The sequence below is a fragment of the Ascaphus truei genome, chromosome 10 (genome assembly GCF_040206685.1).
Source record: "Ascaphus truei isolate aAscTru1 chromosome 10, aAscTru1.hap1, whole genome shotgun sequence".
Lineage (NCBI taxonomy): Eukaryota > Metazoa > Chordata > Amphibia > Anura > Ascaphidae > Ascaphus > Ascaphus truei.
The window spans coordinates 26,620,518-26,638,934 of record NC_134492.1 but is presented as its reverse complement, the minus strand read 5'-3'; the positions used below and the strand labels follow the sequence as shown (position 1 = coordinate 26,638,934).

Below are 18,417 nucleotides of genomic sequence, written 5' to 3'. Positions count from 1 at the left end.
TCACTTTTTAAAAAGATCTGTGGAAGTTGTTTAGCTGGATATACCCAAGGGGACGCTAGGCCCAAGGGTCGACAGAGCCCATTTTGTTAGAAACGTGGGGCGCCACATGAAGGCAGGGTTGTCAATTGATAATGAGAGGCTCTATATTCGCATCAATTATGTGTGTGTGTGTTTGTGTATATTCTATCTAACTATATCTCCATCCCATAAGAGCTGTAAATATCATGGTCAACAACATTAACACAGAAAAAAACCCACCTAAGTGGTTAGTATACAAAGAGCCACCAAGGTTGAAGGCAGATGACAAATGGGCATAGTCCCATACCCATAATGGCCATTCACCTGATCTGTTATCTATCAGTAATAATGATGACACCTCAATAAACCTATCCCATTGTGTATGTATGTGTGTGTGTATGTAAATGTATACGTAGGTCAGTACCTCTACTACCACATCCCAGTTACGGCTTTCATATCTTGAATCCCGTTGATGTGTGATTTTATTAGTTTACTTTTTCCTACAAAAACACTCCTGCCAGATAGGCCTTAAGCCCATTGTCCCCAGTACAAAGACGTTTATAAGAACCATATTACCACTACACCTACACTATAGAAGTTAACAGCTTCTGAGCAGAATAACTAAGGGGCAATCAGAATCACCTATCTGTATCAAGCCATATACAGACTGTCTGATTCATACCCCTGTCAGACTGAGTATTTGGAGTTCATCTCCAAACAAGGTAGATTTCATCAATTTTTCTGCAGTTCTTTGGTCATTATACCAACAAAAAACTACCTTGTTCATTTATAGGATACACAGCCTACCTTTGATCTATCAAATTAATGCCAGCAAGATTAGTCTGCTATTATCTAAGTTAAGACTGCTTTATGCATACCCTTGCCAGGTCTGCCAGTTGGTTAATTTTGTCACTCTGCTTCTAGTTGCAATTTGGATTACCATACTAGATTACATCTTCCAACAACTGTTCGCCACCTATTTGAAAGTGACCTTAAGCTACTTGCTATCAAGGATTTCTCCATTGAAGATTTTTCCAGTTTACAAAGCTGCAGATAGGTTCTCAATCATATAGAACCTGTCTGGAATAGCTCTCTCATAACAAACAGCAATATATACACATTCAATTCATATTGCAAAGGAGAATAGCTATGGATACCAGTCTTATTGTTATCCAGTCATTGTAGCCTGGATCACAGGAGCATTTACATCCACTATTCATAGTGTTTGAATTAGCCGCATATATTAATTAGTCACCCTCTCTTTTTAACTGATTTTAAAAGTTTGAGTTTAATTTAATTGAATTTATCACATGATGTATTAAAGTTTTTATTTTAATTCAATATTTTGCGATCCTGCAAATACCCTATACATCAAGGTATTTGCTCTAAACATATTTAACCCATTACACATCTGTTCGGCCATCGCTAGACATCAGGGCTAGGGTTTATTTTGTGCCAAGAGACACCTCTACCGGTACGATCATTTGTTTAGTATCTATCTCTCTACCGGTTTATATTTGGGTATATTTAGGAGTGCACCTTCTAAAATGATATTTCTTTCTTTCTCTCCCCCCTCCCCCTGTTGTTGTGCTAGTAATAATTTTGCCTGTTTGTAATTAATGACAATGTGTAAAGCCAGTGCTAAATTGTGAGCCACAGGGGAGTGTTTTAGGGATTGCACCAGTTATCAGGATGGAGTCTTCTACTGTAAATTATATCAGTTTTACACAGCGGCATTCATTAAACTATATACAGTTTTAAAACCTCTCTGTAGATTTATACCTAGGAAAGTTAATTATCCAACTGTTATAATGTATATAATATCTCAAGATTAAAGGGGTTTTTATCCTTAACATTGATTTGGAAACAATGGAGCATTTTCTTTGTAATTGTAACTCCATTAGTTTCCACTCAACTTGCATTGAAGGTATTCGGGAGGAGTAGGGAGGGGGGTGGTTTTGTAGCAGTTTCGCAACTGTTGGCCCCTAATGGTTTTTTTAGTCATCCTGAATAGCACAGCTAACGAAAAACCTCTATATTACATTTTTTTGTTGTTGTAGGTTGTGATGCATTTTAGTGGAAAAACATCAGAGTTCTTCATAGATAAAATTATAGTTTACAAAGCTTTTGAACACCTCATAAGTTTTTTTTTTCTCTCCAAGTGTACAGACGTAAAGAAGAAACCAATGAGTTTATTAAAAGCTCTGCACAATAAACCTTTTTTTTTTTTAAATAGAGCGTAAAATTGAAGGGGTTTAGTGCAAATCCTGAAAAAAGTGTATGCTACCGCTTGGAATGGAGCCTAAATCTTCCTGTGCAAGGAGAAGATGCCTTCACAGCATGGTGAATTCGGCCATTATATGAAAGGCAAATATCCTCATCATCTGCCCTTCACACTCTAGGATGATTGTCTTGCATGTCTTATCTATGGGTCCGAAGGTAGCTGATGAGGCCTATTTTGGATTGACAAACTGTTGCAACTTGGGAATGTGTTTGAGTAGAATGGGTGGTCCTGGGATGTTGACTATGTACGACCCGCCGCTAGTGCCTCACTCGTTTTTTTGCCTCCTGTTCTCCATAAATGCCTTTGAAGTGCTGAGATCCTTCTTGTAGTTCCTGCATCTGGGGTGGTCCAGGCAGTTGTCTCTCACAAGTTGGTATAGATATTCCACTTCTTCATGTTGGCTTTGCGGATGTCCTACTCTGCACTCCTCTTAAATCTATGCCTTCACTGAGCTTGCTTCAGGTGTCGAGACTCGGACATCCGGATTGTGTCAAACCCAGTGAAGTTGATGTTGTGTTGTCATCGCCTCAGTGTTCGTAGTTGCTTTGCTAGATGATTGTAATATTGGTCTGTCTGTCTTCTGACTGTATTCAAATTGTTTCCCTAAGCAGCATTAATGGTACTTCTCTAACGTCTTGGGGTGTCTCCTGTACGTTGTCTACATTTTAGCTCCATACAGTAAGGCAGGAGGTCACCTCTGGTTTTAGATATGATGTTGCAATTTGTATTTCTTCGTCAGTGTCCCCTTCTGTAAAGACAGGGAGGCTCCACGTTCTGCAGTTTCACCGTGAATCTGAATTGCCAAACGAATCTAGGGACTGCTCATTGAGAGCTTTTTGATGGGAGGACCTTTAGTCTTCTGAGTACTAAGTGTCCATCCCATTTTCTCTAATGCCTCTGTATAAATGTTGATTGTCTGTCGATCCGCTTCCTAGTGAGCATATGCTACAGCATAGTCCGTGTAATGAAGCTCCATGACTGAAGTTGTGGTGATCTTCGTTTTTGATCAGTTGGTTGAGGTTAAATGCTAGCTGGTACTTTAAATGTACTCCAACTGGAAACTTTCCGGTGGTCAGGTGTAGTATCACAGTAAGTAGTATTAAGGAGAGCATTGGGATGATGACGCAGCCTTGCTTGATTCCTGTCCTGACCTCACAGGAGTCTGGTGGATCCATTCTGAGAATTACTGCTTGCATATCGTCATGGAGCAGGCAAAGAATGGTGAGAAATGTTGGTGGGCATTCTAAAGTGCTTCCCGGTTTACAGAGTTGAAGGCTTTTATTAAGTCAAAGAAGAGATATTTGTCGTTTCTGTAATTTTTCATACAGCTTGTGAGGTGTGACGATCCATGTCTTAACATACACTGAGATTCTTCGAGCAGCTCTTCAGGAAGAGAAATGAGAGGGTTCTCGCTAATATTTTTACTGCAGTAGACCGGGAAGCGATCCTGCTGTAATTTCCACAGTCAAACTTGTGTCCTTTCTTGAAGACTGTCATGCTCGTGGCGTAATTTGGGATTTCCTCGTCATTTCAAGATGAGAGCATGGACCGGTGATGGGAGTTACTTTCTTCTCTGCTTAAAGATTTGTCAGGGATTCCATTAGCCCCAAATGCCTTGCTGTTAATCATCTGCATAATGGCTTTCTTACCTCCTCAAGGTATAGAGGAATTCTCTGACCGAGTGTTGCGGGATGGAATTGAAAACGGGTCAACAGCAGAGTCCTGATTGAGAAGGTTTTTAAAATGTTTTTTTTTTTTTTTCAACCAGCATTGATGGCTAACCTCTCATTGAGCAGATCTCCATATTTAGGTTTCTCAAACCACTATAATAGTGCAATGATCTGGGAGTTCACTATTAGGATGGTCCATGAGGGTTCTGATGTTCCAGTCCAGAAATTGGTTCTATGACTTTGTTAATTTCGGGTGCAGTAAACATCAGTCCACTGTATGCAGTTATCCTGTCTGGAGAAAGTGAGAGAGACTATTTTTTTAGGGCACCTTTCTTAGCCCCCTCCCTATGAGGTGAGCGGATCCTGAAGAGGGCTGCTCCATCACAATTACTGCTGCCGAAACTCATGCCTGCCTCCTCCAAGTGCTAGACGACCTTGTAACTATCGCCTGTTGTGCTGGTCCATGAGTAGCAGCTTCCGGACCTCACAATCCTGCTCCCATCGTTACTAACTGGTCGCCAAAGATGCTAATGCCATGGAAGACTCCTGTTCGTGACTTATTTGTTGTGGAAAAGCCGTTGCACACCAACTTCCACACGGTTCTTAACTGAGCGGTACCTTGATCCAATGTCAAGGAAACCAAGACGTTTGGAGGTCTTGTGCTGCTGCAGCCTTAGTCCAGCTTCACAGCTGTTCAGATACTGACATCTGCCTGCTCCCAATGTTTGGGGACTGGACTGGCTTAGTATAGGGGCGACCTGCATTTGATTTTTAACAACACCGTCAAAAGATATTTGTGGCTTTTCTAGAGGAAAAGTATTGCCATCTGCTATCCCTACAACATCCTACTTATTTTGTAGCTAACCTACATTGAAGGTTGATCAACTATCTGTCCCCTGTGGACGGTAGATAAATATAAGTAATAGGCAAGTAGTGTATACAAAGTTGTAGGTAAGACAGTCACCTACAAATACTGTGTAGGAATGTTTATAATGTTGTCTATATTAGAATTACTAGTTTCACTTGGAAATGAAAAGAGTGACATGTTGTATATTATTCAGTTTAGTGATTCGATTTTCTGTGTTTTGACATCTTGTAGAGGCTTCCCCTTTATTTTAGTTTTATACGTGTTTGTGATAAAGTTCAGGTGCACTTCTGCTGTTGGAGTCTGCTGGATATCACAGCTGATTGACTAGCAGCAACAGTCCTTTTTTCTAATTATTATTTTCCCCAGGATTCATGTTCTTTCTAACTTTTGGCTTTATCAACTTAAAAATCTAATTATAATCAGGTGAAGTCTCTAGCTGCTTGGGGCCACTACTCAAATCGTACGCTTTGATTTATCTACTACTGGACATCTAAAGAAGAGACTTGAGTGGTCTTGAAAGCAACTGTACGAACTACATATCTGTTCATTAAAACATATCCCTGCCTCAAAAATGTGTCCTCTTTGATTTACTATAATCCTTCCCAACCTCAGTTGTTCAGTTGTTTTATCAGTAGCTTCAGTTAGAAAATGAAAAGGAATTGTTAAATGCAATGTGTTATGAGAAGACCACAGACAATAACTTAAAAGTAATAACGAACGTTTGCAATAAAAATACATTGTCTACAATAAAGAATTAGAATTAATTTTTTGTTTTTGTGACCTTTTCATGGTTTAACAAAACATCATAGCCGGGTTGAGTTTTATTATCAATATTTATTAAAAGTGCAATCTAAGCGATGCGTTTAATAAAATAAAAAATAGGATTAAAGCAGGGGAGTCCCTGCTTCCTGAGATACTTACCTCTTTAAGGGGTGCCGGTATCTCTGTTCTGTTTAAAGGTCCTGGTCAAGCGGGCCAATGGGAAGCCACAAGTGATGACATCACTGCTTCTTTTTGGTCCGCAGGACGCGGGAGCTTTGAAGTCGCCATTACGAGAATCGACGGACTACTTGCCTCATCGGCTACATTTGTTAGTAATTATACAAGTGATACTTATACTGCAGCCTACAGAGTAGGTACATAGGGTCCTGTATTCCCCTTTTCCACGATTTGATTAGGGATAAGAACAAGCTTAACCTGCTGTAAGACTATTATCCATCATTATATCAGTCTGCTTTAGGGGCTCAATTCTGGCTATTTGCCTAAGCTTGCTAGAGACATTATACTAACTACATTAGCTGGCTATACTTTTCTTCCAAACTAATTAGCAGCTGCTGGACAGTTACACCCTTTGCGGGCTAACTTTATTGCCGGAATATTCCTTAATGGATCACTATACTAGCAGTTAACCAATCCAATAACTGCTATTGTAGTGATATATTTATTAACCCTTTAACATCAGGGTTGCATATTAATACCAGCAAGGTAAAACGTTACTACTAGAACCCAACAATACAGTTCTGTTCACTAATTGGGCGGAGATAATATTCCATCCAGTGATTGGTATATTAATACTATCCCATATAGATTAGGTTTACTATCTATTACAAGTGGACATTATCTTTGGTTACTATCACTCGTTAGTTTATATTTTCACTATTTTTTTCACTTTAGCCCTTGTCAACAGACAGTTTTTAATTACGTTTTCATCACTGTATATTTTCATTCACTGTCAAGTTTATGTTCTCTAATTTGACAATATTTTAGTTATATGTATTAAAAGTAAATTTTGACATTCTCATCACTAATCCCACGTTACATAAGAGTGCAGCATACAGAGACTTTCCCTTCTCGTGATTTTTCTCAGTCCTATCCTGTACATGCACCTCATGTGTTTTGTTTTTTTTAATTAATCTACACTAGCTGAGCAAGGAGTATCTCATCCACGTTTATATTTATATGAAGTATAAAAATGTATCTTTTCATTCATTTTTTTTTTCCCCCGCTTCCCACAACTTACATATTTTTATTAGATTGATACACGTCTTTTTGGGATTGAGCAACAGAAGATTTATAAACATAAAGGATGTGATTAGGAAGTACTGAATCAAAGTGATAGGGTCTGTGATTTATTAGTGAGTAGTGAGAAAGATCAGACTAGGTGGAAAATAGGATCCATATCTGCACTAATTTTAATGTTTTCCATATAAGGCAAAATATAATGTTTGCATGTAGCAGACTGAATGGCACGTCAGTTTTTTAATCGATCAAGTAAACTTTTTAGTAGCTATAATACACCTTCATCAGGACATACAAAGCAAAATGGAAAGCAGTGATACTTATAGGTACATATAACACCAGAAACAGCCGCCAAAATCATGCTCCATTCCCCTGGGGCATCCATTCTTTTCAGCAGTTGTAGAATCACGATCCCTCCTGTAATTTTAGGTTGATGTGCCCTTACTTTACAGCAGGGCACTTCAACCAGTTCCCCAAATAGTCCAGATCAGAAACCATTCAGAAGTAGAAGGGCTGCAATCTTACTGTAATGTAATTTTAAATACCTTTTTTATAAGGTTAAAAAACATTATACGTTTACATTTTGCAAGCATGTATAACATCTGTATCATATATACTTGCATTACCTTGGCTTAAAAGGGAGTTTCAGTGTGAAAAGTTGCACTTTGCTCCTGCTAATTTCATACTAGTTGCTTGGACAGCTGAGGGTCCAATGGCTACATCAGGGCTGTGCTGATGTAGCCATACAACCAGTAGTCGCTACTTTGTGGTTTGGTCTTGTTACTATTTTTGAATACTCTCTAGTTACTATAGTTGCACTCTACTTGCATTAGGCAACATTGTTCCTCATGCACTTGTCAGTCATGAGTTAGGCTGCGCTTATAGTACCAGCGGCGTCGCGGCAAAACAAATGCATTGCCGCCGTTGTGTGCGCTTATAGTGGACGCAACGGATTGGTTGCGATCGCTGAAAGTCATCTCTATTTGATTTTCCAGTGACCGTCGCCTGCCCATCGCGTCGCCATCGCCAGCACTATAAGCGTAGCCTTACAGTACCTGCCATGGTGCTGCAACAGTGTTATCTATTAATTGGACATCCATCCCAGACCTGGAGGTTAGGCTCCTGCCAGATGTTAGGCCCAACTTCTGCTCTCGGTCACCCGAGTAGGCCCCCCTTCACCGCCGAGTTGAGCCCAAGTGGACCCTGCTCCCCCACTCTACCGATAGGGCCCGAGGGGAGAATCTGTGACAAGAGGAGGGCTAAGAGTGATAGAGAGGGGGGGAACGGACATGCCCCCTCAATCATCAACCTGGGTCCTGGAGAGACTAACCCTGGACTGCCCTGCTGATTGGTACAACCGTGATCATCACGGGACAGATTTTGATGAGGATTTATTTAGATCCTGTATTGTATTTGTCCACGTGCGATTCTCTTGTTCTAATGTCCAAATCAATACTTATTTAATGTTATTATGGTGTATGGCAAATTATTATACATGTTATATTTATTTTTATTTATAAAATGTTTTACCAGGAAGTAATACATTGAGAGTTACCTCTCGTTTTCAAGTATGTCCTGGGCGTTGAGTTAAAATGACAAATAGTACATGGTTACATATCTAGTTACATAAGTGAACAGGGTATAGATTATGTACAAGAGATTGCGTGCACAGTACATGTGGGAAAACGCATAATAATTATTGCACAGTTTTTTTCCCAGTTTTTTGGATATTGTTTCACTGGGGGGGTGGGGGGGGGGAGATTTTATCTGCCGGGATGTTGGTATGGACTCTGACATCACCAGAGGCCTTGGGGCGGGGTAAAGCAAGATTTTGGTGGTGGTTTCTGGCGTTGTGTAATTATACGTATCACTGCTTTTCATTTGTTCTTGATCCTGATAAAGGTGTATTAAAGAGGATATCCAAGCTGGATTTTTTTTTTTTCGTCTTCTTTAAAAAAAATAAAAAAATAATACAGGATTGGAGCAGGGGGTCTTCGGAGCTGAACCCCATTAATTTCAGTTCTAGATACCCCCTGCTTCCGGAGATACTTACCTCCATAGTGGGTGCCAGTAACCACTCCAGGGTTCACTATATGGCTGCTTTTCAAAGCTCCCAGGGCCAATAGGAAGCAGTGACATCATCCGGTGCGGCTTCCTATTGGCCCATGTGATGAGAAAGCTGAAAAACTGCAGGAGATACTGGCACCCCCTTTGGCGTTAAGTATCTCTTGAAGCAGGGAACCCCTGGAGCTGAAATCAACGGAGTTCAGCTCTGGAGACACCCTGCACCAATCCTGTATTAAAAAATGAAGAAAAAAAATGGCTTTGATTTGATTTTTTTAATACACCGAAACGTTGATATAGCTGATAGTTTATTTGATTTAAAGACTGCCGTGCCACTCTTCGCTTGATAGTTGATATGGATAAGGTGTGCAACCTCATTTTTCTATTTTTGTGTTTAGCAGACACCAGCTTTGATCATTTAGAGTATCTATATTTTCTAGCTACGCGAGCACCACCAAACGATGACTTGCTACCCCTGACACGTTGTCAAAGTGCTATTGGTGGATTATTTTGAAAGAGAACTTTTTTTTTCTTTTACAAATGTTTTTTTCTTATAGTGCCTCCATGGCGGTACAGATCCAATGGGGTTCATGACTCTTCTCAGGTGGTCATAGGACAGGAAAATACGGAAATCAGAGGAAGAAATAAAGGTTAGAAACAAAGACTTAATAAAGAAAATAAAAGCACATCACAGTACTGTGTGCTTATACTTTTAAGGATTTTTTGTGTTTATTTTTGCAATCTGTTTTTGGTTAAAGGACAGGGACTACAAGGGGAGATAGCTCCTCATAGAATACAGCATGTTTTTAAACTTTTTTATATTCCACCATCTTGACAGAAATGGATAAAAAGAAATTACAGTTGGTTTTTTTGTTGTCACAAAGATACCACAAGAAAGGAAAATATAGGTTGCCCTACAAAATTATGGAACATCCATGTAATACAGTTATGTGATTGTACCCAAGTGTAACAAAAAAAGAGCAGGACAGAGCAAAAAAAGCACCCTCAATACCTCCCAAATATTAAATATAAAGATGGAAAAATAAGCCATCCTTTATTCCATGAACCCAATAGCAGCTAAAAAAATAAATCAGACAGCTGGTAGTAGTCACTATTGGCATAGCAATACACACACATTAAAACAATACACATTGGCATCAACTGTCAAAAGCAATTGGCATAATTTAACTAATATCCATCTAGATCAGCGCCTGTAGATGAAAGAGTAGATCTTAGATCATGCAGGTACAGTATATTGAAACATATGTCAAAGAGATTACCATAGACTTGCTGACGTTGCTGTGTCCATATTGTGACTGCACATCCAATCCATTAACAGGTATCAATCTGCACATTTGCTTCCAAGTTCTATATCCAGGATAAATGTTTATGCTGCAAGATCTTAACATTAGCAAAACAGGCTCTCTCAGTCTAATATTCACTCAGTCGATTATTTACAGAGACTTCAAGCTTTCATAGGCATATGAAGCACACTTCCACAGACAATTTTGATAACGTCACTATGTGAAATTTGGCAATAGTTCAATTGTTTTTTTTTCTCTTTTCTTCCCTTTTCAGCGATGTCTGTGCAATAATACGTTTGTTTCTTCCCACCTAGACAAACATACCTTTCATATACAGTGATCTTGGTGTATGTAAATGTTCCGTATATTATCTCCAGCCATCTAGTATACTAGGTATCCCAAGCAGTGTTTGAGAAGTCCCTTCATAAGGTGCATAGTTTCTTAAGTGCTAATCTTTTATTGCACAAATCCAAACCAGATGTGTAACGTCGCTTCTCGCTGTTTACGTGGTAGAGTATCTTATTATCACGCAGAATTTAAATATTGGGATAGGTTCATCTTCAGTATTTATTTGTCTCCCAGATGGGTATCTTTGCTTGTCGAATTTTTGCACTTGGTTAGTGCAGGCTGTCAATTTTTTAATATATCTCTGATACAGCCGACATAGGTTTGACAATTTCGTGGTTAATATATTTAATGTCCCTCCATTTTTATCTCTGATGTCTGTTCTTAAGATATTTGCTACATTCTTGGGCTCCATGTGGCTGATGTAAAACACAAGCTGCCAACGTACAACCAATATGACTGCACTCCAAGGCCACACGCAGCTGAAGCGAGTCACGAGCTGTTGGCATCCCTCTAATCCGACCAATGTGCATTTCGCCTTTACACAAAATTTTTTAACTGGATGGGCTAAAATCTTCTTTCTTATCAACAGGCTCTGATGGGCATTGGTTAAATGATACCAATTGCTTTAGTAATGTAATGCCGATGTGTATTTTCTTTAATGTGCGTGTATTATTATGTCAATAGTGACTGGTACCAGCTGTCTATTTTTTTGGATGGTATTGGATTTATGGCAAGATTTTTATATCTGTATATTTAATATTCATTGTGTGTGTGTGCGCCACCTTATTTGATTGTGATATACTCCCATATTATACAGTTTTGGTTTAAGTCAGAGGTGATCTCGTTTATTGTATCCAAATGTGTCTATTCTGGATGCATTGAAAGTTTTTTGCTCTTTTTCTCGTCCCTTGTAAATGACTTTCATAAGACCCAAAAAGCATCACCTGGCTCATTTTTCTTCCACTAAGCAACGCTGACCTTTTAAATCATTTTTATATAGCACTGAACATGTTCTCTGCCCTGTATAAAATGATAGAAATATTGAGTGGACAAGACAATACAAGGTCAATATAAGGCTTGTGACATCAATGGAAATAATGTAAAAGGTGTAGTGTGAGACTAATAGATATAATAGGATATGAAATGCAAATGGTGGATTGAAAGAGGCCATGCCTGTAAGATTCAATAGCAGTAGAGAGAGTTTGTCAAAATGCTCAAATACCTAGCTTGTATTAAAATGTATTAAGTCCCATAGCATAGGTAGGTGTATACAATATACAGGTGAGTAGGTCCACAGCCAAATATAACCAGAGTTCCCTGAAAACTGAGAGTGAATGACATAAACCCACCACTCACAATTTCATTGGGCATAATAAGGCAGTAAGGCAATAATAAAGGTTAAAACTCACGAACACCTCCTTGTAGGGAAGACGTGCTGCTGCTGAAGTAATCCAGATTGAGGTGATAAAGGATAAAGAACAAAACGTTCTAAACGCATAGGAGGTTTTTTCCTATGCTGCATTGACTCCATTAAAGATTTTGTATTTTGGATCCTCTCCTGACTCCCGTTTTTTGGCTGGGCTCTACTCTTCTCATCTCAACACGGCTGTAAAATAAATGAAGTGTCAATTAAAGAAGAGTGCAACATATGAGACAGACGTGTGAGAGGGTGGCTGACACTGGTGAAGTTCTTTTGAAAAGTCCTTCTTTAGGAGTTGGGTTTTTAGTTCAGTGTTGGTTGAGTGTTGCAGTGAGAATACTTTCAGAAGGGACAGAGCTGTAGAGATAGATGGAGTAAAAGAGAAGGCATGCTTTACATTGCCTGTTACAGAAAAAGTACAGACAGTCCTCGGTTATCCAACGGAATCCGTTCTGGAAGTAGAGTTGGATAGTGAAATCGTTGTAAAGTGAGTTCCATGTTAATCAGTGGCAGTGAGCGTTGGATAACGCATTCCGGCGTCAGATAACTCATTCTGGCGTCTCAAAACAGCCCATAGGGTGGCATTGTAAAGCGTTGGCTATGCCATTCGTTGTAAAGTGAAACGTTGGATAACGAGGACTACCTGTATTGTTCCTTATCCTGAAGACATGATGAAGAGTTTCGAGGTTTCTTTCTTCTGGATGAAACGCAGCCTTTTGTGTCCCTAATGAAAACCCTCTTTCCTTCCTTCTTGGACACTGCCCTCAGACAGTCCATTATTTATTTATTTATTTTACTTCTTTCCTGTAGTAGGAATTGGCCTCTTTTGACCAAGAATTATGTTTAAAGTCTATTAAGGAAAACAATAAACTATTTAAGGCTAGTCACACTGAATCAATGACAACATTTAGTAGCTGAGGTCCTAGTGATGTCCTTTAAAAAATACATGAATATGCGTACTGTAGAAGTGGAGCGGCGAGTGAGGTAGGTGAGTCTAGCAGCAGCATTTTGGATGGATTGGAGTTGAGAGAGGCGGACAAGGGGAATGCCAACTAATAGAAGGTTGCAGTAATTGAGGTGGGACAAGATGAGTGAGTGGATTAGCATTTTAGTTGCATCATAAGTGAGAAAAAGGAGTATCTTGGCAATATTTTGTAGGTGGTGAAGTCAGTACTTTGTGAGGGACTGACGAATGAAGGAGAGATCAGAGTCAAAGATGATCCCTAGACCACGGGCTTGTGGTGTTGAGGAGATCGTGGTGTTATTGACATTGAGGGAGAGTGTTGGTGTAGGGGTGGCAGTGGAAGGGGGAAAGAATATGAATTCTCTTTTGGACATGTTTAGCTTCAGGTAGCGGAGAGACATCCAGGAATAGATTTTAGAGACACGGGACAAGAGTGAATAGTAGAGGTCAAGGGAGGAGAAATAGATTTGGGTGTCATCATCATAAAAATGATACTGAAAGCCAAAAGATTGTATTAGTTCACCAAGCGATGAGGTATAGAGTGAGAAGAGCAGAGGGCCAAGGAAAGAGCCTTGTGGGACTCCAACAGAAAGGAGTGAAGAGGAGGGTACTCCAGAGAAAAAAACACTGAAGAAGCGGTTGGATAGATAGGACGTGAGCTAGGAGAAGGCTGTGCTGCGGAGGCGAGTGGAGAATATTTAGGTGAAGGCAGCAGAGAGAACAAGGAGAATTAGTATGGAGAGATATATAATTATAACAAAAAGGCGCAAATCAGAGACACAGGTGCATGGATATACAACACTTGAAGGATAAATACGTGAACAAGTCCTATATTCGAATTACACAACGAGATGTACCTGTAGATGAAAAAGATAACAATATGGTGAAGTACGTTTATGAACAAAATTATTGCGCAAGCAACAGAGGCTACTTACAATGTAGCAGAAATAACAGGCAAATACTTGTAAAATGCTTTCAGATCGCTGCATCAAAGGGGCTGATTATATGTGTGTGTGTATATAGATACACACACACACACACACATACACACACACACACACACAGTCTCAGTGCCATATCCAATATGACAAATTATATAGTTAAATATTTCTCTGTTTTTTCGTTTCATAGAGAACTATCATTTTAGATCAATTGTTTGGCTAAAGCATTTTAACTTTGCAAACCATGCCAAGGTATACCCTCTTTTGCAAGTCCTAACACTACTGTACCTGCAAAAAGCTCTTATAACCTCTCTAATGGAGGGAGAACTGTTTTTATAAGCTGGTCACTCACAGGTGCGTAACATGAATTGCAATTTACATGTGGGATGAGTGAGCTAGAAACCAGGGAGGAGGGGTCTCCAAACAAGTGTTTACCAATTGAAATGTACAAACACACACAACCCCTGTACGCTAAGAACCCAAAACCCACCACACTGTATATATTTGTGTCAAAAGCAGAGCTATCCGAGTGCTACTTGCAAAAAGAGGGGATACCATGGCGTTGTTTGCAAAACAGCCCAAATAGAAGTGAATACTGTACAGAGAGTAGTGACATGGGACCTGCACGCCTCTCTGGCAGCAAAGGTGCTAAGAAGATTATAAGGCTATTGCCGGAGTGGCCAACTGCAGTCCTCAAGGGCCACCACCAGGTCCAGTTTTAAGGATATCCCTGCTTCAGCACAGGTGGCTCAATCATTGGCTCAGTCAACGACTGAGCCACCTGTGCTGAAGCAGGGATATCTTTAAAACTGGACCTGTTGGTGGCTCTTGAGGACTGGAGTTGGCCACCCCTGGGCTACGGTTACTTGCATGTCATTTTGTGCACACTTTTGCCTTTTGTGCTGATGTGACATTAGAAAGCTTACCTTCAGTATCTGTTTCAGTTACAGATGCTGGGTTATCACAGCTCAGCTGTGCACCTGCTCAGTGAGTTGATCTGTTTTTTTTTTGTTCTGTTATTTCATGTAGTATACAGTATCTATTTTCTTAAATTCCCAGGTCCCACTATTGAACTGGAAAGTGTGAAGCCAGAATATCATGAGCCTGAAATACAGAAGACCTCTACTGAAGAGGCAAATACATCGTCTTTCTATCCTGCACCAGCTCCTGTACTGGACAAATATACCCTAGAGAATGGAAAGGTATTACCATGGTGTATGTGTGGAACACCCCAGAGATCACATATATTTAAGAATAGAGGCAAGCACCTGATTTGCCAAAAAATAGTATACAAAAACATCTCTCTACCTGTTCCTCAGCATACCTACTGTACATGTAATCTGGGTAATAATGTTATTGTTATTTTCTCCTCTCTTATATGGAGGCTGCTCTAAACTAGAGCGCCAGAAGTTTACATATCGGAATTCATTTGTTTTTTATTCACCTGGGAACAAAAATCCTGACCCAGCGTGGAGAAAAATCAATGCAAAGCTGCTGAGGTGTTCACATGAAATCTATTGCAAACATTCTGAACAATAAGTATTTTTGATGGGGAAAGCCAATCTCTGGAAGGTTAATTACCCATTACTTTATTTGAAGGTCCACCTGGGCAGCGGGATATGGGTCGATGAGGAGAAGTGGCACCAGCTTCAAGTGACACAAGGAGACTCTAAGTTTACAAAGAACCTCGCGGTCATGATCTGGGGCACAGAGGTCCTAAAAAACCGGAGCGTAACGGGCGTCGCCACAAAGAAGAAGAAAGACGCAATTCCCAAACCACCACTCTCACCTCACAAACTAAGCGTTGTCAGAGGTAGGGTATTCCCAGTCTGGTACTTTTATCGGTTATTGAGTTAAGGTTCTACCTGTGAATAGCTTTTGATTCTGTGTATGAACTGGGACGTCAGGATAAACAGCCCCCTCCAAAATGCATTTAGGACTTATATCTTCTATCCTTCTTTCTAGCTTCTGTGGGTTCTACATTAATCCCATTTTAATATTCCATGTCTCAGACATAGAAAATGACACATTCATGGAAAATGCAATCATTTGTCAGTGTTGGACCTCCAATATATATATATTTTTTTAAAACCCATAACTTACCAATTCATACTTTTCATTCTTGATTTGGTGCTTCTATTTATACTAAAAGTGCAAAAACATAATTATTAGCAAGAGTTGTGTGTTTGCTGGATATTCTAATATGTATTGGTAAGTGGGACTGCACCTTTAACCCCATGCAGACATGTTTTGCATAGTTATCCATTACAGTTCATTTTGTTAAATCAATTAGTGGGTTATGGTTTTTAATTAAGTTAATACATGTAGTTCCATCTAAAGATGATTTAATGACCCACTGCTGTTTCTTTTTTACTCCCGTCTCCCAGAATGTATGTATGACAGAATAGCACAGGAAACGGTGGACGAAAATGAAATTGCACAGAGGCTTTCCAAAGTCAACAAATACATCTGTGAGAAAATCATGGACATCAACAAGTCCTGTAAAAACGAAGAAAGGAGAGAAGCAAAGTACAATGTGCAATAAACCTTGGCTATTTCGTAAAGGTCTGGGTGTTTGTGTTTTTGCCTTGTGCAGACATATCACAATCGGCTCCTTTGCAGAAGCGATTTCTATTTCAGAGCAAGAACCAAAATAAATGGTAAACCAGCTGCATTTGAATGCGGTTTGGGCCTTCGGATCAGTACAGCTGCCGTTCCCAACATGAAGGAGTTGCTAGTACTTGTCACGTACCAGCAAAGCACCCGGAAGCCTCGGCTCACGTGCGATTCTTTCCGAGATCTGACAATCTGCCTCGGCTCTTTTACCGCCGTCTTTCATGTTATCCTGCTGCCAAATGTAAATGCCCTGTCTGTGGTGTAAGGCCCTGCAAAGTAGCAGTGACATACTGTAACATGAAGCTTTACAAAGGCCACAGAACACACCATTGATTAACCTTTTTGCTGCGGAGGTGCCAAAACCAGATATGCATTGCTGTTCTCTCTGGCAGGTCAAAGAAACAACTCCGCCTTTTATTTAAAACAAAAATGATGTAGTAATGGAACATTTCTTCTTTTACAGTTGCCAAACCCTGCTACCTTTTTTTTTCTTCTACCTAACAATAAAAATGACCCTTGATAGTGCCTGGAAGCTACAGCTTTTGCACAAACAAGCTTTCAGATGCAGCTACCACAACATATTAACTGGGTTGGAATAACGATGTTCTTGGGATACTGCTATGATTCTTTAGTGGAACACACTGGCCTATTCATGTCACCTTCTGTGTCATCCACAGTTTTAGGATGGTCTCCTTTAGTAGTTGTGAGAGAAAATGAGTAGCAGTCATTGCATCTTGAATGCCCTTGTAAGTGACTCCTATCTTTCATTCTTCCTCCTGCAGAACTCAGAAGATATTTATTGAAAACGGAGAATGTTGCTCTTTTTGGAGGATTAGACAATATTGTCGCATTATGAGCGCACCTTACAAATGATGCGTCTCACCTGAAGCTCTGCTTACTGGTTGACATAAATGAAAGTTTCACTCTTTTATGATAGATTTGAATAAAATTGACATGGTACCTGACTTTAAAGTGCAGTTTCGCTAAGTAATATATATTGGATTTACAGTAATGTGAAAGCACGCAACGATTTAACATCATCTCTGCAGTTTGTCTTGATGTTTAGAATGAAAACCTGAAAAACGTCGCTCCGAAAAACACTACCGCAGAACACAAAGTGTGCGTGTGTACGTGTATTGCTGAATTTCAGGGCTGACTTGGGCTTTAGGCTAATCCGAAAAAATACACCCACTGTAAATCTAACATTTCAGTGATCATGGCGAGTAGGTATTTGTTACGAAACTACTGGGAGGTTCACAACATGCTGTGAAGGGACTGATACTTTTAACAAGGTTGGATTCATGACTTTCTTAACACCAGGAATTTTCTGCCACAATAACCTGGTCATTTCTAACACTGAATTGTGTGAGTTGTTACATTGCTTTACCTTGCGGGGTGGCTTTCTTGAATTTCAGTTTGTGGTTTGACCTGCACTTCTGCAATCTTAAAATCTCTTTACAATAATGGATTTTATTTAATTCTGTGCAATAGAAGAAAATATACTTAAATAAGCAAAGCTCTAACAAATTCTTATGCTTTCTGTTTATTGTGACTTTTTGTCTTTGTTGATATGTCGGCGAAAGAAGTTGTATTTTTTATTGCAGAAACGTCAAGGCGGTAGTATTAAATACTAAAAGCCGAACTCGTATTTTTATTATGAAAAGGTGCTGCATATATTATGTTGGAACATAAGCAATTTGGTAAGAGAAACTATTCCTCCTCTATATTCTCTGTAGAGTGCATAGAACTGAAAGGCAGTGAACACTGACATTTAATAGGATTTTCCGGGTCAGAGGATAAAGGTAAATAGTGTATTTGTTATTTCTGGGTGGTGACAGGATGTGGTGAAAGATGTGTCTGTGGCTCTCGCTGTTAAAGGAACGTTTGATTCCCATTGCTAT

The 18,417-nt window shown here is 39.6% G+C and overlaps 1 protein-coding gene across 9 annotated transcripts in view; it reads left to right on the top strand.

The window, feature by feature from the left end:
- The window catches only part of LOC142503696 (cytosolic carboxypeptidase 6-like), a 1,053,590-nt gene that overhangs the window by 735,677 nt on the left and 299,496 nt on the right, over positions 1-18,417 (top strand). For 3 of the 9 annotated variants that reach the window (XM_075616296.1, XM_075616292.1, XM_075616290.1), the window contains exon 4: positions 9,481-9,573. The exons of 4 other annotated variants lie outside the window; for them this stretch is intronic. In XM_075616296.1, the coding sequence (XP_075472411.1) occupies positions 9,481-9,573 (93 nt within the window). Of the gene's footprint in view, positions 1-9,480; positions 9,574-14,959; positions 15,103-15,499; positions 15,714-16,287; positions 18,159-18,417 lie in introns of those variants that run through there. 2 more of the 9 variants (XM_075616297.1, XM_075616298.1) reach the window with 2 other exon arrangements.